This window comes from Lissotriton helveticus, chromosome 1_1 (assembly GCF_964261635.1).
Source record: "Lissotriton helveticus chromosome 1_1, aLisHel1.1, whole genome shotgun sequence".
NCBI classification, from domain to species: Eukaryota; Metazoa; Chordata; class Amphibia; order Caudata; family Salamandridae; genus Lissotriton; species Lissotriton helveticus.
Genome location: NC_136057.1, coordinates 1,300,075,592 through 1,300,092,187, shown reverse-complemented (window position 1 = coordinate 1,300,092,187; position 16,596 = coordinate 1,300,075,592). Strand labels below are relative to the sequence as shown.

The window sequence follows — 16,596 nt, the reverse complement described above, 5'->3', positions numbered from 1 at the left end:
CGCCTCCCTAAAGTAATCCTTGCGCCATTTGCAATTTCGCCGGATGCGGAGGAATTGGCCAAATGGTAGACCATCGCGTAGGCCTCTGGGATGGTTGCTTGAGTAGTGCAGCAGAGTGTTGCGTTCAGTGGCACTTGCACTCTCACCTCACTAAACTGTATATAGCACCTTGCACCAAGTGCCACTGGGTTGTCACAAGATCTGATCTTTACAGTGCTGTTTAAACTGTAATTGCATATGAAAGATATTTTCCTTTCAGTATCCTTGGTGAATAATACCACCCTTTCCTAAATCAATTGACTCCTTGTTTCTGTTCTTTGTAATGCTGTTGGCATACACAATTGAAACTGTCTCTTCATAAAACCTGTTGGGAATTGTCTACAGGCAACAAAAGCATACTGCTCACCAAAAATGTCACGATTTAATCTGACGCCTGGGGATAATGTAAGGAATCAGTGGCTAGAAGTCTCTATTAGATAAGAAAATGGCGGTCACAAATTTACACGTAGAGTGCACTAATCATATATTGGTAAAGCAGCACAAACTTCAAATGGAAACCAAGTACAAACCTGCATGAGCAGCAAACCCACGATAAATGCACTGCCCTGGCAGTATCCAACCTCACGGTCTACAAGGGAGTAAGCCTGAAACAGAAATAAATTACAGGTGAGTGACATCACCTAAACGGTCAGACAAAGCAGAAAACAACTAGAACTGAACCCTGGACGGAGACCTTTTCACATTACACATAATGGAAAAGAACCACATACATCTCAGATTGTGTAGTTAAGTATCTGCAGCACTACCCAGCACACTGACCAAGAAACAAATATCTGGTACTGAACAGATTAGAGGGTGTGTGGCCTGCCCTAACACCATGCTACACAGAAAAAACATACAGGTCTGAACATATCACATGAACTGAAACATAACAAGTTATAGGAGCAAGGCTGCAACATTATCTTATAAGACTACACAAACCACAGGCTAAATAAGGGAGACCAACAGTTTAATCTAAAACTCCGATATTTGGTCTCAAACAAAAAACAAAAGTCAGAAAAGCCTAAGACATCAACAGAAGCTATATGGTGTAATGCAAATAATAACTGGGTGAGTGTTTCTTTGATTGCATAAATAGTTAACCACTTCGATGCGTCAAGAGCCACGCGCGGCGTGTGCTCATGACGGTATGGAGCAGTCATCAGCTGCCGCTCCACCTGCGCTGCACTAATTCCCAGCCTGTGCGGGCGAATTAGTGAGTGGCGGGGTCATGACGGCTCCACCTCGTCATGAGCACAGCTCGCCCGTGACTCTTGACGGCATGGAGCAGTCATGAGTGAGGGAGCGCCGCGCTCACCCCCTAGCCCCGCAGCAGCCGAATTCGTGCCGCGGCGATGTGGTTCATGGCACAGGGTAGATGTTTTGCGGCCTCTTAGACAGGCAGTTTAGTCTGACTGATAATGAAACAAATAACATGCAAATGAGGGGGATAAGTGTGAAGTTAGCTGGTGGGATAGACAGTCATGACTGAATGAATATAGAACTAAAAGATACAGGGCCGTTATAGTTAGGATATCGAACAAAAAAAAAAACTTAGAAATGTACTTAAAATTGTTACAGCTAGATTCAGATTTTAAACACAAAAAACATAGAAGTTCAGCAGTTATAGTTAAGAATTGTCTCAAGTAACTACAACTCATGCCCTATGGTAACTATAGCTCGCACCTCCGCCATGCACAGTTTTCTCATCAATAATTTCACAGCAAATGTTACAGTGATATTATCAATGATGTCAAAGAAGATATCATGAGTGATGTAAAATGTGGGGTAATTAGCAGTGCATGGCGAGGGCGCAAGTAATAGTTACCTTAGGGTTGGCTGCCTATGGGAGGGTTGATCATAGGGCCTGCTGCAGGCCCAGCAGCCAACCCCCCTCATGCAGCACCTCTCACGCCATGCACAGCCTGCTACCAGGCCCTGTGGACAATCCCCCCAAAGACACCCAACCCGGGAGGGGGCACGCCATCCACTTCCATGGGCTGCATTTGACTCCAGGGACCCCACCTCCGGGTGCCCGGCCATATTGCAAACAGGAAGGCTGGCACGCAGTCCCACTCCCCGGGCTAATTTCTGGCCCAGGGGACCCATCTCCTGAGGTCCAGCCATCATAAGAAAGGGGAGGTTGGACGCAGCCACCTTCCTTGGCCAATATTGACTTCAGCCCATATTCAATTAATAATTAGGGATGTGGGACCCAGCCCTATCCCCGGGCCAATTTTAGCAGGCGACCCCATTTCCCGGGGCCCGGCCACATTATGAACTGGGAGGGGTTCACACAGCGCCCCTCCCTGGGCCAAAATAGGACCTGGGGGCCCTATCTCCCGGCAGACTCTTGTGAAGAAGCATATTTTCGTCTGTCTGCTGTTACTACTACTGAATCGGGATAAGGATCCAGTCTAAGAAAGACGGGTGCAGGTCATGAGGCCTGTATTTTTTTAAGTAAACACTGTTCCTATACTGTTATTGTAGCCAGAGTTAAAATTGTTCTTCTGTTATTTCTAAAAGTCCGGGGAATAGAGGCAACTACAGTTGTACCGCTGTCATAGCTTCTAAAGTTTCCCTGATTACAGACACCAATAGTTAAGGTGTCTCTAAAAGGATATTTAATTTCACTGCTTCTCTAGCTAATACATCCTGGAAAGTGATGATTTCATGAATTAGAGATATTTGAGTTGGTGAATGAGCCGGTGAAATTGAAGTATATGATGACACGTTTGTATCAATGTCTGTAAATGGAGGGTGTGGTTGTGATCTTGATCTGGTTCTTTATAATTCCGGAGAAACACCAGGAGACAATTATCTATTTCTTTGAAGCTCTTGCGACTTGCGTAGAGATGGAGGTTTCCATCTTCTAATAGGAGACGTAGAAGTCCCCTTCAATGGTTTTGGTGGTGGTGAAATGTTAAGTGGTATCTTGAGGAGTCTGTACCTGATCCTTGAGAGGTACAATCAGACTGGTAGGCTGATCTAATAACGGAGCCGGATGTGGGGATTAAGCTTGTCGTCATCTGTTTGGAGGAGTAGACCTTGCTTTTTCTCTGCGTCTCTTTATGGGTCTATTTTGTTCATCTTTTGGAGAAGATCATACAGCTTGAGAAGCTGAAGATGGTGAAATAGACCATTCCTTACAGACTTGTGAAATAGACCATGCTTTAGAGACTTGTGAGGGATGTAGACAATCTCCCATTTTTTTACAACAATGTTGTAGCTGTTGACAGCAAGTGAAGTCTATTCGATGGCGAGGAGGTCAACTGTGTATTATGTGTCCTTGACGCTGATAAGGTTTGCTATGCGACCGCTGCCTTCTAAAATAAAGACCTTAAATTCAAAAGGTAAATCTCCCACTTATATCAAACTAACCCAGCCTTAATTCTGACCCACACGATGCACTCTCAAACATCAAACATCTTTTCATAAACAAAATAACTCCATACCCATTGCATAAATGTACACATTTAGAAAAGCTACATTTTAAAATAGTGTGTGAAAACATCCTTACAAAGCCGCCGCCAATCTTATTTTCACACATAGAATAACGCATTACAAAATACACAATGCACATCATATACTGAATTTGAGTTACAGCTGGTAGAATTATAATAAATAGCTGTTCATGTAAAACACATTTAAGCCTTAGAAACATACAATACACTAAAGAATATATATACACTACACTAGTTAGTAATTATACATAAAAGTATTATCACTATCAAACATCTCCTCCCTGAAAAACATTCTTGAAAACCTTAAAAACTAACTGGATGACCGCCTTCTTATAATGAATCTATCAAAGACTAACAGCCAGATTCATCATTGTCCCGTTTTGCGAGTCCTTAATAGCGATTATTAAGGAATCGCTATTAAGGACTTGCAAAACGGGATTCATGTAGGAATAGCAAAAAATATTGCGATTTCTACATCTTCCGTATTTGCGATTAGAAAATTGCTAATCGCAAATAAGGAATAACTCCCCATTCATTCCTATGGGCCTAAAGACCCATAGGAATAAATGGGGAGTTATTCCTTATTTGCGATTAGCAATTTGCTAATCGCAAATAAGGATGTGATTTCAAGGGTGCCAGGGGTGTCCAAAGGACACCCTGTAGCACCCCTGAAATGAAAATGTACACAGGTGTTGGGCACACACATGTCCAAAGGACATGTGTGTGTGTAACATGCAACTTAGAAAAATGCACTAAAGTGCATTTTTCTAATTTTTCGCTATTTACCACGAAGTCAGACTTCGCGGTAAATAGCGGCCAAAAATTGCGAATTCGCAATTTAAAAATGGTTAATGAATTGCATTTAAGGAATCTCAAATAGAGATTCCTTAAATGCAATTCCTCGCAATTTTGCGATTTTGCTATTAGCGATTTTTGCATTTGGGATGATGAATCCCAAATGCAAAAATTGCGCTCGCAAAGGGCCAGAATCTCAGAATCTGGCCCTTTGCGAGCGCAATTTGCAATGATGAATCTGGCTGTAAATCCCTTCTCACTTCCTTTTTTTAATTTTTTTTATTATGTTTTTACTGAGATTTGCTGATGTCATACAAAAAGAACAGATACAATTTCATTATTCCTTTAGACAATACAGAGAGATCAAATTACCATTTCCTTACAGTAGGTTAACAAATATATAAATAACATATATCCACAGAGATAGTAAAAAGCCAAGCTGTTAAAATATTGCAACAAATTCATTTAGCTATACATATTCTTGAGAGAGTAAGCATTTCATTAAGATCTTAAAACTCTCCATTTATTAAGTGGTGCCCAAATATATCTGTCGAGTTCCCGGGATTTTTTACCCTTTAGCTCGTATAAACAGGACTCTATATTGTGCATTCCCAGTAACCTAGCAATCCACATTTGAAAGGAGGGGGCGGTAGTATCCTTCCAGCCTGCAGAAATAAGAATTCGGAGGACCGCCACTGACATAAAAACCAGGGCCTCTGCATCCCTACCTAACTTCAGTTTACTATCCGTGCCTAGAAGCATCAAGGTAGGGGATAGAATGATTCTACAATCTAGCAGCCCCTCCAATAAATGTGTTATCTCCCTCCGTATTAGAGTTAACTTATCACAGTGATGGAACATCTGAAGTAAATCTGCGGGACCAGCATCACACCTAGGGCATCTATCATTCTCCCTCATACCCCAAGCAAACAACTTCGCTGGGGTATGGTATAGATTAAACAGCGTTTTGTAATGCTGCGCCCGTAGATTCGAGGATCGAAATAATCTCTTATTTAATATGAGGGCTAGATCTAGGACAACATCTGGGTCTCCTAACTTCACTGCCAGTAATGATTCAGTTTTCTCCAGATCATCTTGCAAACCTAGCATTAGCTGATTATACAGTATTTTTATTTTCGTACCCCCCTTTATTAAATAGTCAATCATAGGATTACAGGTTGTTATAGAGATCTTGGGTCTAAAGGCCGTCAAAGTTCGGGCTAGCTGACCATACAGGAACCAATGATTGGGTGGAATCCCGTGCTTGCGCTGTATCTCTTCAAACCCAAGGATATCATCCCCCACCATAATGTCCCCTTTAGTCCTTACTACATGTTCTCTCCAGAACAAGCAATTCCTATCCATACCTAAATGGGGAAAAAGGTTGGAATTCCACAGGTGGAGATGTGCATTTATTTTTGGTATGTTCAGCAGCTTTTGGGTTGCTTTGCACGTTCCCCACACCCCGTCTAAGATCTTATACCGGGCCTTCTTATAATATCTGCGATCTACTTCACGCAACAATAGACCAATAGCCTTCCTCCCCAATGGAAGCTCAAAAATGGATGGGGGGTTCTGACAATCTCCCGGGGCAGCTGCCGGACTAGGGTCCGATAGGAAAAGCACAGTCATTTGTGTCAGAAGGCATGTCCAGTGATATAAATGAAGATTTGGCATGGCCAAGCCCCCCCTTTCACATGGCAGGGACATAAAATTCATGGAACGCCTAACCTTTCTGTACTGCCAAATAAACCTATTGATTCCAGATTTTTTATTAATTTGTCCTCGAGCAATAGTGAAATGGCCCGAAACAGATATAAAACTTTCTGAAACATTGTCATTTTAAAGACATTTACCCTCCCTATCAAGGAGAGGTGCAGGACATCTAATCTTTTTAATTCAGCTTGTATCGTACCCATAAGGGGCAAGTAATTATCTGTGATGATCTTGTCCACTGAGGCATTAACTCTTACCCCTAGATAAACTGCTGAATCTACATATCTACTGTCTGCCTTTCTGATGTTTTTAGTGCAGATTATTTGAGTTTTTCCCTCATTCAGCAGATATCCTGAATTATTTCCAAAATCCTTAGCCAACTCAGTCAGAATGGGCATCACCTGCTGAGGATCGGTAGTAATAACCGCCAGATCGTCGGCATATGCTAACAGTTTGGTTGTATAGCCATTAAGCACCACTGGGTTGATCTGAGGGCATCCCAGGATTTTTTGAATCAGAGGATCTATATATAACGTGAAGAGGATCGGGGAACAGGGGCATCCCTGGCGCGTTCCCCTTTTGATTACTATTTCCTCCGAGCTCTCTCCCATTACTATCACCCTGGCTATCGGGTCTTTATACATTGCTCTTAGAGCTCTGATGGCCTTAGTTCCAAAGCCTCTACCTACCAGAATGCCCCAAAGGTAGTCCCAGACCACGCGGTCAAAAGCTTTCTCCGCGTCGAGGAGGATCATGGCCATATCACTCCCCGCGGTGCCATGGGCATCGAATAATGTGATAGCTCGACGAGTATGGTCCGTGGTACCTCGTTCCGGCACAAACCCATGTTGCCACGGGGAGACGAGACCGCCAATGATCCTTCCCAGTCTTTTGGCCCAAACTTTGGAGTACAGTTTTGTGTCCGCGTTGATAAGAGAAATTGGGCGATATGAGCCTGGGTTCTCCTTCGGTTTACCTTTCTTTTGGAAGATAATTATGTTGGTTTCCTTCCAAGAATCGGGTATGTCCCCTGAATACAATATACAGTTGAAAAGATCCAACAGTAATGGGGCGATCTCACTTCCTCTTGTGACTCCCCAGTTCGGTTCAAAACTTACTTCAAATTAAATTCCAGCTGGAAATCTCATCCTTGCTACTCTCCAACACAAAATTATGGGCTTCATCATTACCAAAACTTAGTGCAGATTGCACATATTACTAGATCAGCAAAAACTGCATCTTTCCATCTGAACCTTCGCAGGAAACTCGCACCCTCCAGCCCTCCTTTGGATGTAATCCTTCTTTTCCTGTGAGTTCTATTTTGATATGTGTTTCTGTCTGTATTCCTATTTGACACTTGTTCTGCAACTGTTACCTTCCTTTCCCCACAATTGTAAAGAGCTCTGATATCCCTTGGGATCATGTTCGCGCTATATAAAACTTTACAAATAAAAATCAATAAAACTGCAATCACAATGAAATCCTACAATGAAGAGGATGTCATCTTTGGTCTATTGATCTACCTCTGTGATATTTTTCAGGGGATGCATGGGAAATGGAAGCTGATTTAGGGACAGATCTTTGCTGTCTCTTCCTCTTCCTCTTCTTCTTCTTCTTCATTCCCACTTCAGCTCTCATGTCCTACAGCATGCCTCTTAGACAATTGCCTTCTCTGTCATTTAATGTCCTTTTGGACATTTATTTGATGATATCACATTCAGTGGTAGGTGGGAGGGAAGCAAACATACCACACAGATTTTATGGGTATCTGTTACAGGTTTCTTTCTCTCACATGAAGAGAACTTGGAGAAAAGTGATGGCATACGGACAAAAAATCCAGTCAAACACTGAAGAAAAAATTATTCACTTGGCAGAGTAATGTAAAGGACATCCAGTGAAAGTATAAGAATTATTTTTTGTAATGGAGAAAAAGAAGACAAGTTACTTACCTGTAACTACAGTTATCCAGTATTGGTTTGTTTCACAGATTCACATGCCTGAATCATTCCCCGTCGTCGAGATGGGAGTCTCAAAGTAAAAGACAAAAGCAGTGCCATAAATAATAAATAAGCTGAAAAAGGCCAAAGGACGTATATTAGTTGCCTATCTATGTCCTTTTCAAAAGGGGAACTAAAGTTGGCACCAGTCAATCAGCTGCCAGCACCCTCTAAAACACTCCCAGCAGAGGCAAATTCTCCTCAGATTTGACAAGCGCAAGTAGGAAGTAAGTTTACCCCAAATCAATGAGAACTGACTCCAAGGGGAGGAGGGTGGGTTGCATGTGAATCTATGGAAGATACCAATACTGGATAACTGTAGTTACAGGTAAGTAACTTGTTTTCTTATCCAGTATTGGGGTATCTTTCATAGATGTGCATGCCTGAATCAGAATAGTAAGCAGTACCCTAACTGTACTGTCGTTAGAGGAAGGAGGGAGACATGTAATTTTAAACTCCCAATAGTTATTCCCTACCTTTTACACAATGCATGCACCAAGCATCATACTCTATTGAAATGTTGAAACAGAAAGAGTTGACATAACCATTAACGTATATCTCATAAATCATATTAAGTTACAAACTGTCAAATACAGTTGTTTGATTACTTAATTCAAGTAAAATTAGAGAAAGAAAACAACAAGAAAGCATTATTTTATGAAATTTAAAGAATTTGACCTTAGTTAAAAATATGACGCAAGACAGCCTGTCCAACGGCTGCATCCTCCCTTTGCCCAAATTGGAGGCAGTAGTGTCTTGTAAACGTGTGGACATTCTTCCATGTCGCAGCACGCCATATTTTGTCTAATGTCACTACAGCAAACAAGGCTGTAGATGCAGCAACACTTCTTGTGGAGAGTGCTTTAGCGCTCACTATCAGAGGTTTATTTGCTGGGGGCGTGGCTAAGCACGCGAAGAGAATGGCCGCCTCGGAGTAGAGCTCCGCACCGAGCCTACCTTCCCGGCACATTTATCCGATTCACTACAGCCTGCAGACGGCGGCAAACCACCAGCGCTGCCGCCGGACATCATCACCGACCGCCTGGCCGATTTTGAGGCAGATCGGAACACCCGCGAGGCACCGCGGACTACATGGACCGGAGGCCGCGGACGCCGCTTCCGGGCCTGGGCAGCGCCTACGAGAGACCGAGGCTTCAGTTGGCGGCGAAGGCCCGAGGCTGAGGCCTACACGCCCCGGGCCCACGCGATACTGCGCAGGGGTGCGGAGGCGGACCGCGACGCCTGGCCTGGCCTGTTGGAGCGACCCGCTGCCCAGATGTCCCCCCCCTGAGCGCTGGACCGGAGAGGCGATCGAGAGTGGCCAGCTGTGGCTGAGCTGGCGGGACCCGTTCTACATGCCAGAGAGATACCGCCAACTCCACCAACGGCGCACGTAGGAAAGCACACCCTCGTGCTGGCCGGGACCGGTGAGCCATTCAGATACCCTCGGCCCGGCTGACGGAGCACCAACGGCACCACCCACGCCTCGGGTGGGCTGCGAAAACTCCCGTGGCCCGCCACAGCGTCTGCTCCACCGCAGCACGACACACGCTGAATCTCCGCTGCGCACCAACCCTGCCATACCGGCCCGCCAAACGCGGTGCGCCGCGGGCCGCTGCACGAACACGCACCCATCCTGGGGCCACGGACACTGTGCGGCGATCACCTGCCCCGCGACTGGACAGTCCTCGGATGTGCCGCAACTCCCTGCACGGCCCACCCCAGCGCCTACCCACCACAGTGTGACACGCGCTGGGCCTACGCCGCGCACCAGTCCTACCAGACCGACCCGCCGGACACAGGGCGCCACAGGCCGTTACCCAGGTACACGCCTGGCCGGAGGCCACGGGCGCGGTGCGGTGGTCGCCTACCCGGCGGCCGGAAGATCCTCGGAGGTGCCGAGACACCCTGCATGGCCCACCCCAGCACCTACCCACCACAGTGCGATTCACGCTGGGCCTCCGCCGCGAACTAGCCCTACCAAACCGATTCGCCAGTCACAAGGCACCACGGACCGCTACTCAAGTGCACGCCCGCCCGGGTGCCACGGACGCGGTGCGGTGACCGCCCCCCCTGCGACTGGCAGATCCTCGGGAGTGCCGCGACGACTCACGAGACCCACGACAGCACCTTCCACATCGTGGTGCGACGCACGCTGGGCCTGCGCCACACACTAACCCTACCATATCGTATCAACCCGCCGGACACCGGGCGCCACAGGCTGCAGCCCGAGCGCACACCCACCTGGGAGCCGCGGACGCTGAGCGGTGGCCACCTACCCCACAGCTGAACAATCACGCAAACGGACTGGTCCTCTGAGAGTGAGACACACCACTGGACCAGAAACAACGAGGAGGCTCAGATGTCTACCGTGCCCAAAACAAGGACGGGCACCGGCAACGCTAACCAGAAGGCCAAGATGGACAAGACCAGGAAGAACGCTGACCCGGACCCGACGGCAGCTAAACTGGACACCATGTTGGCGGCAATGGAGAGGCTCGAGGAGTCAATCAACCTAACTCGCACCTCCTTGGCCACCAAGATCGACAGCGTGGTCATCGACATCACACACCTAAGGGCGGATCATAAGAAACTAGTGGACCGCACCACCGCCCTGGAGAGCACATTACAGACAATTCAGCCTCGAACCGACCAGTCGCATAAACAAATACAGGACTTATTGAACAGGGTGGAGTTCTTGGAGGACAGAGCTGAAGACGCGGAAGGCAGGACCCGAAGGAACAACGTACGCTTGGTTGGGGTTCCGGAGAAATGGGAGGGTAGATCCCCGGAGGAACACATGGAGCGATGGTTGAAAGGCATCCTGCCGGAAGGATCGCTCTCCCCACACTTTGTGATAGAACGAGCTCACAGGGTCCCCACCAAACCTCTGACGACAGGCTCCAACCCGAGACCTATGCTGCTCCGCATAATGAATTACCGGGACAGAGACTCCATCCTGCGAGAAACGCGTAAGCTCCAAGAGGTCCGGATCGAGAACGCGTCAGTGATGTTCTTTCCCGACTACACTGTCCAGGTCCAGCGGCAAAGACATGACTTTATGGCGGTGAAGAAGCGAATGAGACAACTGGGCCTCCAATACTCGCTGCTCTTTCCCGCGAAGTTGAGGGTGGTAGCGGGTGAACGGACTCATTTCTTCACGGACCCTGCAGAGGCGGAACTCTGGCTGGACAGCGGAGTTGATACGGAACCCAAAACAACTGCGGGTCCCTTGCCCCGGCGTCATCCCGGTAATCACAGGCGAAGACGGCGACCTCACCGGAGCTCTCAGCCGGAATCACGGGCAGCGACAAGACCTTCCCCTCCAGCGGACGCCAGTCGCCAGGAGAAACATGATGCCCTCCGCCTGGTGATGGAACTCAGCGGATCCCCTGCACAGAGCGACATGGCGGGCGGCAGCGCGCAAGACCTCCAGAGCGACGACGAAGCCATCTATGGAGTGCCGGACTCCCCGACCTCGGATGACCGACCTGACGTCACCCCCCAGACGGCGGATTACATCAGCTGACCACGCGATGCCCACGGCACTCTACCACGCCGTTTGAAACTGACCACCACAGCGGTCCTGAGGCAACGCAGATGCATTGAGACCTGACCAAGGCAGCGGAATACACCCCCAACCCTCCGTGCTACACGCGTGGCATGCACGCGCCTACCGCCCCGCCAATGAACGTGAACTCAGGTGTCGGTGGTGATGGCCCAAGCCCGATTGGTGCGCAACTACAAGGACGCTTGGCCCTGCCTGGTGGCGGTTCGATTGGGACAGGTAATGTATGAGTTTTTCTTTGTACATGTACATGATGGGTTCGCTATCTGCAAAGGCGACCTGGACTGACACGTTCCTTCCGGGAAGGCAATAAGCCTTCTCTCAATAACTATATGGACTCAGACCAATTGATCTCGTGCGTATAGCACAACCACCCCCTTAGACTTGAACTTTGTTGCTCTCCTAGAGAGTATGGACGGGGGCACGTTCTGCATCCGACCTTTTGGTATTTTGAATGTTCATATTGTTCACTGGCTTATTGTTCCGTTAGCCATGTTTTTGTTTCCCCCCCCTATGGTCACAATGCAGCGATGCGCCATATCAGGCGCTTCTTGGGAGGCGGGTGCCGTTCACTTGATGTCAAATGTCTTTGCATGGAGAGGTGGGGGGAGTGCTGAATGGGGGGTTTTGCTGCAATATTGTAATGTCACCCATTAAGATATGCACGTGGAATGTGAGAGGTATACATACGCCATCCCGACGTTACCAAATATATTCATACCTCAAACGCCACCACATACAAATTGCCCTCCTACAGGAAACGCACCTTACTAACACGGAAATACCCACACGGCGCAGGTGGCGAGGACAGCTCTATGCCACAGGGTTCTCGTCGTATGCTAGAGGGACGCTGATATGGATTAGACCGGGCACTCCATGGACCACACAAGATGTACATATAGACCCCGAGGGCAGATACGTAGCTGTCCACGGCAAGCTGGATGGCAATCCACTGGTAATAGCCTCCATTTATGCACCTAACACGGGACTGGCGGATTTCCTCACACACTTGTCGCACACATTGGCCCCCTTGCATGGAATCCCTTGGGTACTTGGCGGGGATTAAAATAGTTCACTGGATTTAACACTAGACCGCTCCCATCCTACACCACCCAACTCGCAGGCGCAGACCACCACGAAAGCGCTGCAGGCGTGGTCCGCGCAATGGGGCCTACAAGATGCGTGGCGCGCTCGTAATCCACACTCCCAGGTTTATTCGTATTACTCGGGAGCACACGCCCTACATGTGCGTCTTGACCGATACATGATCACCAGTGGACTCCTACCCAATGTCATGGACACCTGTTACATGGGACGCACACACTCCGATCACAACCCGCACCTCCTGGACCTGATGTGGGACCAACCTAGACCACCAATACCCACATGGCGGTTACAACCCGACCTCTTACTAGACAGTACATTTAGGAGTTCCATAAGCACGCAGACAGCACAGTATTTCGAGGACAACGCAGGCTCGGCATCGACTCCACAGATAGAATGGGACGCGTTTAATGTAGTCCTCCGGGGTCAATGTCTAGGCACACAGGCCCACTCCCGACGGCAATTGGAGGCAGATCTCCGACGCCTAGAATCAGACTTGCTACGCCTAGAGCAGACGGCAGCCACGGACCCCAACACTGACCTATTACGGGCGCGGGCAGAACACGACAAACTAATTGACAGGCTGAAAAATATCAACTACAAGGCTCACTCAGCCCGCTCACATCACGCTGGGGACAAACCCGGCAAACTGCTGGTATGGCTGATACAACGCGAGAATCATATGACGCCAGTGACGGCGATACAATCGCTGGCTGGTCCAATGGTCTACACACAGGCACAGATCCACGAAGCCTTTGTGACACATTACAGCGCGCTTTACAAATCCCATCTGCTGACCACGCGACTTGTCATAACTGCGTATCTAGAGAGTATCATGTTGCCTGCCCTGACGGACGACCAACGGGACGACCTGGGGTCGCCGTTGCTGGCGGAGGAACTCCGTGAGGCCATCTTTGCCCTTTCGAATGGCAAGGCACCGGGCCCCGATGGACTGCCGGCGGAATACTATAAAGCATGCTCGGACATCCTGATTCCGGAGCTCCTACGGGTATATGCGGCGGCACTGGAGGACATGACCCTACCCCGGTCAATGAATGAGGCAACGTTAGTATCCCTCTTAAAACCGGGCAGAGATGACACACTCCTTGGCTCATATCGACCCCTAGCACTGCTAAACACTGATTATAAGATACTGGCCTCGACTCTCGCCCGACGGCTAGCAGGACTGGTGCCTGACTTGATACATACTGACCAGAACGGCTTTGTGCCCACCAGATGCACCTCCCACAACATACGGAGGCTATTCCGAATACAAACATACGCGACACGAGACTGGCCTCGGTCGGGCTGCCTGGTCCTTGATCTAGAGAAGGCATTCGACTCGCTTGAGTGGCCTTACCTACTGGCTGTATTACGCAAGTTCGACCTTGGAGACGACTATATTGAATTAGTGGGACTGTTGTACAGACACCCAACGGTGCGAGTCCGCACAGGCGGGCTACTATCCGATGCCATCAAGGTGCAACGCGGCACCAGACAGGGCTGCCCCTTATCCCCATTGCTCTTTTCACTAGCAATTGAGCCCCTAGCTGCAATACTGCGCAATACGGGTATGCACTGGGGAATCCCGCTAGCGGACGGCACGCACACAGTCTCGCTGTATGCAGATGACCTACTTTTGTACGTCAGAGACCTTACTCACATACCGCCAGACCTTTCGGAGATCTTCAGGTCCTTCGAGACCATGTCAGGTCTCAAGGTAAACTGGGCCAAGTCAGGGGCATACTCGTTCAACCCAGACATCCCAGATCCTGGCATCGAGATCAATGGTGAGCGACTACCATGGCACCACACTACGTTCAAATACCTAGGAGTGCACATATACAGGACGCCACAGGACATACTAGACGGCAACCTGATGCGCGCCATAGCGTCTATAAGGTCCCAGATTGCCTTTTGGAAATCCCTACCGCTCAATGTCCCGAGCAGAGTGACGCTGACGAAAATGATCATACTCCCCAGGCTCTTATATTACTTCGCCAATGTACCGGTATACGTGCAGGCACACACCTTCAGAGAATTGGCCTCCATGATCAGGGACCTGATATGGAACACTGGGCGACCCAGAGTGGCCCTCCAAAAACTATATGCTCCAGTCGATGAGGGTGGCCTCGCGGTACCGAACCTCGAACTTTACTATCTGGCAGCCCAGCTACAATGGGTCACTGCCTGGCTTGCGGGAAACCACCTGGAGGACAAGGCCACGACTACAGAAGTACTATCCTCCACACAAATTCATACCCTATTCCACCCCATGACACACCCGAGGAAATCAGCTCAACTACATGTAGGTGTAGCGATACGATGTTATGTTAGAAGCCTGCGGCTTACGAGACTGACTAAACCATATGCCCCGGCTCTCCCACTATTGGGCACCCCCATGACTGCCTCCATAGTCACGGAAACAGCGCTAGAACACTGGACGCGAACTGGAGTGGACACCATGGCAGACCTGTACGCCGACGGCGTTTTGATACCATTTGCGACACTAGCTGCTGACACAGGCCTCCCACCAGGACAGTTTTTACAACACACCTCCTTACTTTTAGCATACACGAAGCGATGGGGCGTCATCACTGCAGAACCACCAACACATCAATTGATTCAGAGCCTCCATGTCATGGGCAACGGTACACACGTGGTGCACTGGCTTCATCAAGCGCTGCTGTCACACACGCAACACTCGTTGCAACCGCTCCGTGACAAATGGGCAACTGACAGGGGGAGGAACTGGACAGATAAGGAGTGGAAAACGATACTGCTAGGCCCCAGACACGTTGCCCGCAGCGCACGCTTCAAACTGATTCAGTTCTACATACTGCATAGAGCGTACCTCTCCCCCAATAAAATTAACCAATACTTCCCGGGTGCTGCAGCCAGCTGCCCCAGATGTGCACTGGAAGGGGCAGACCTGCTACACATGCTGTGGCAGTGCCCACAGATTCGGACATACTGGGAGGTGGTACTGATGACACTAGACAAATGCACAGCCATGGCGATACCGCACACGTGGGAGGCATGCATACTGGGCCTTTATCAGAGAACTTCACTGAATAAAGTCCCCTCTCGTTTCTGGGACCTTGGCCTACTCACGGCGAAAAGATTGATCACGAGACACTGGAAACGAACCACCCCACCACTACCGGAACACTGGCACACATCATTAGACACCTGGGCGAGGGCGGAAAGCACTACCCTCCATAACGAGGAAACAGCAGGCCTACGACAGTTTCCGATAGCGGCGTTGTGGGATGTAGTGCTTAACTCCTTTCATAAGGAATGCCGTCTAACGCGGAACCCTGCAGAGGCCGAACGCCCGGATGGCGCCACCGACACACCCCCTGCTGCCACACCGTGCGGACAGTCTTGATGTTGCCCCCCCCCGCGCCCCCCTCACTCGACACACCTACCACAACAGACACATTGCCCCCCCCCAACTGCCATGCTCGCTCCCTTGATCCGTTGTGAACGACACCCCCACGACCCCCCCGCGTTGACACACCCTCGACTAGCTGCAGGTGTAGCAGCTTTACATCAGATGGCCATAGCCGACCCTTCCCACTCCCCCCCTTAGTCCTCTGTTTCCCCTCCTTCCCTCCTTCCCTCACTGTTTATTTCAGAATGTTATATCCTCTGTGGCGCTAACATGACCTGGAACATTTGTGGTGAGAAAAATAGCTGTGAAATATGAAGCGGAGAACCACTGCATTGGGTGATGTGCCCCGTAAACATGACAGGCATCCCAGAGATGTAATGCTATATATGTTGTGGAATTCATGTTTTCTTTCTCCTGTGTTTCTAATAAAGGATATTTAAACAAAAAATCAGAGGTTTATTTGCTTTTTTGTGGCAGAACTGTATCGCAGATACGACCCACCTGGCGATCGTGGCT

At 48.9% G+C, this 16,596-nt stretch overlaps 1 protein-coding gene across 2 annotated transcripts in view; it reads right to left on the bottom strand.

Moving 5' to 3' along the window:
• The window catches only part of EVI5L (ecotropic viral integration site 5 like), a 1,151,000-nt gene that overhangs the window by 744,570 nt on the left and 389,834 nt on the right, over positions 1 to 16,596 (bottom strand). For both annotated transcript variants that reach the window (XM_078681273.1, XM_078681266.1), the window contains exon 6: positions 570 to 644. In XM_078681273.1, coding sequence (XP_078537399.1) covers positions 570 to 644 — 75 coding nt within the window. The remainder of the gene's footprint in view (positions 1 to 569; positions 645 to 16,596) is intronic.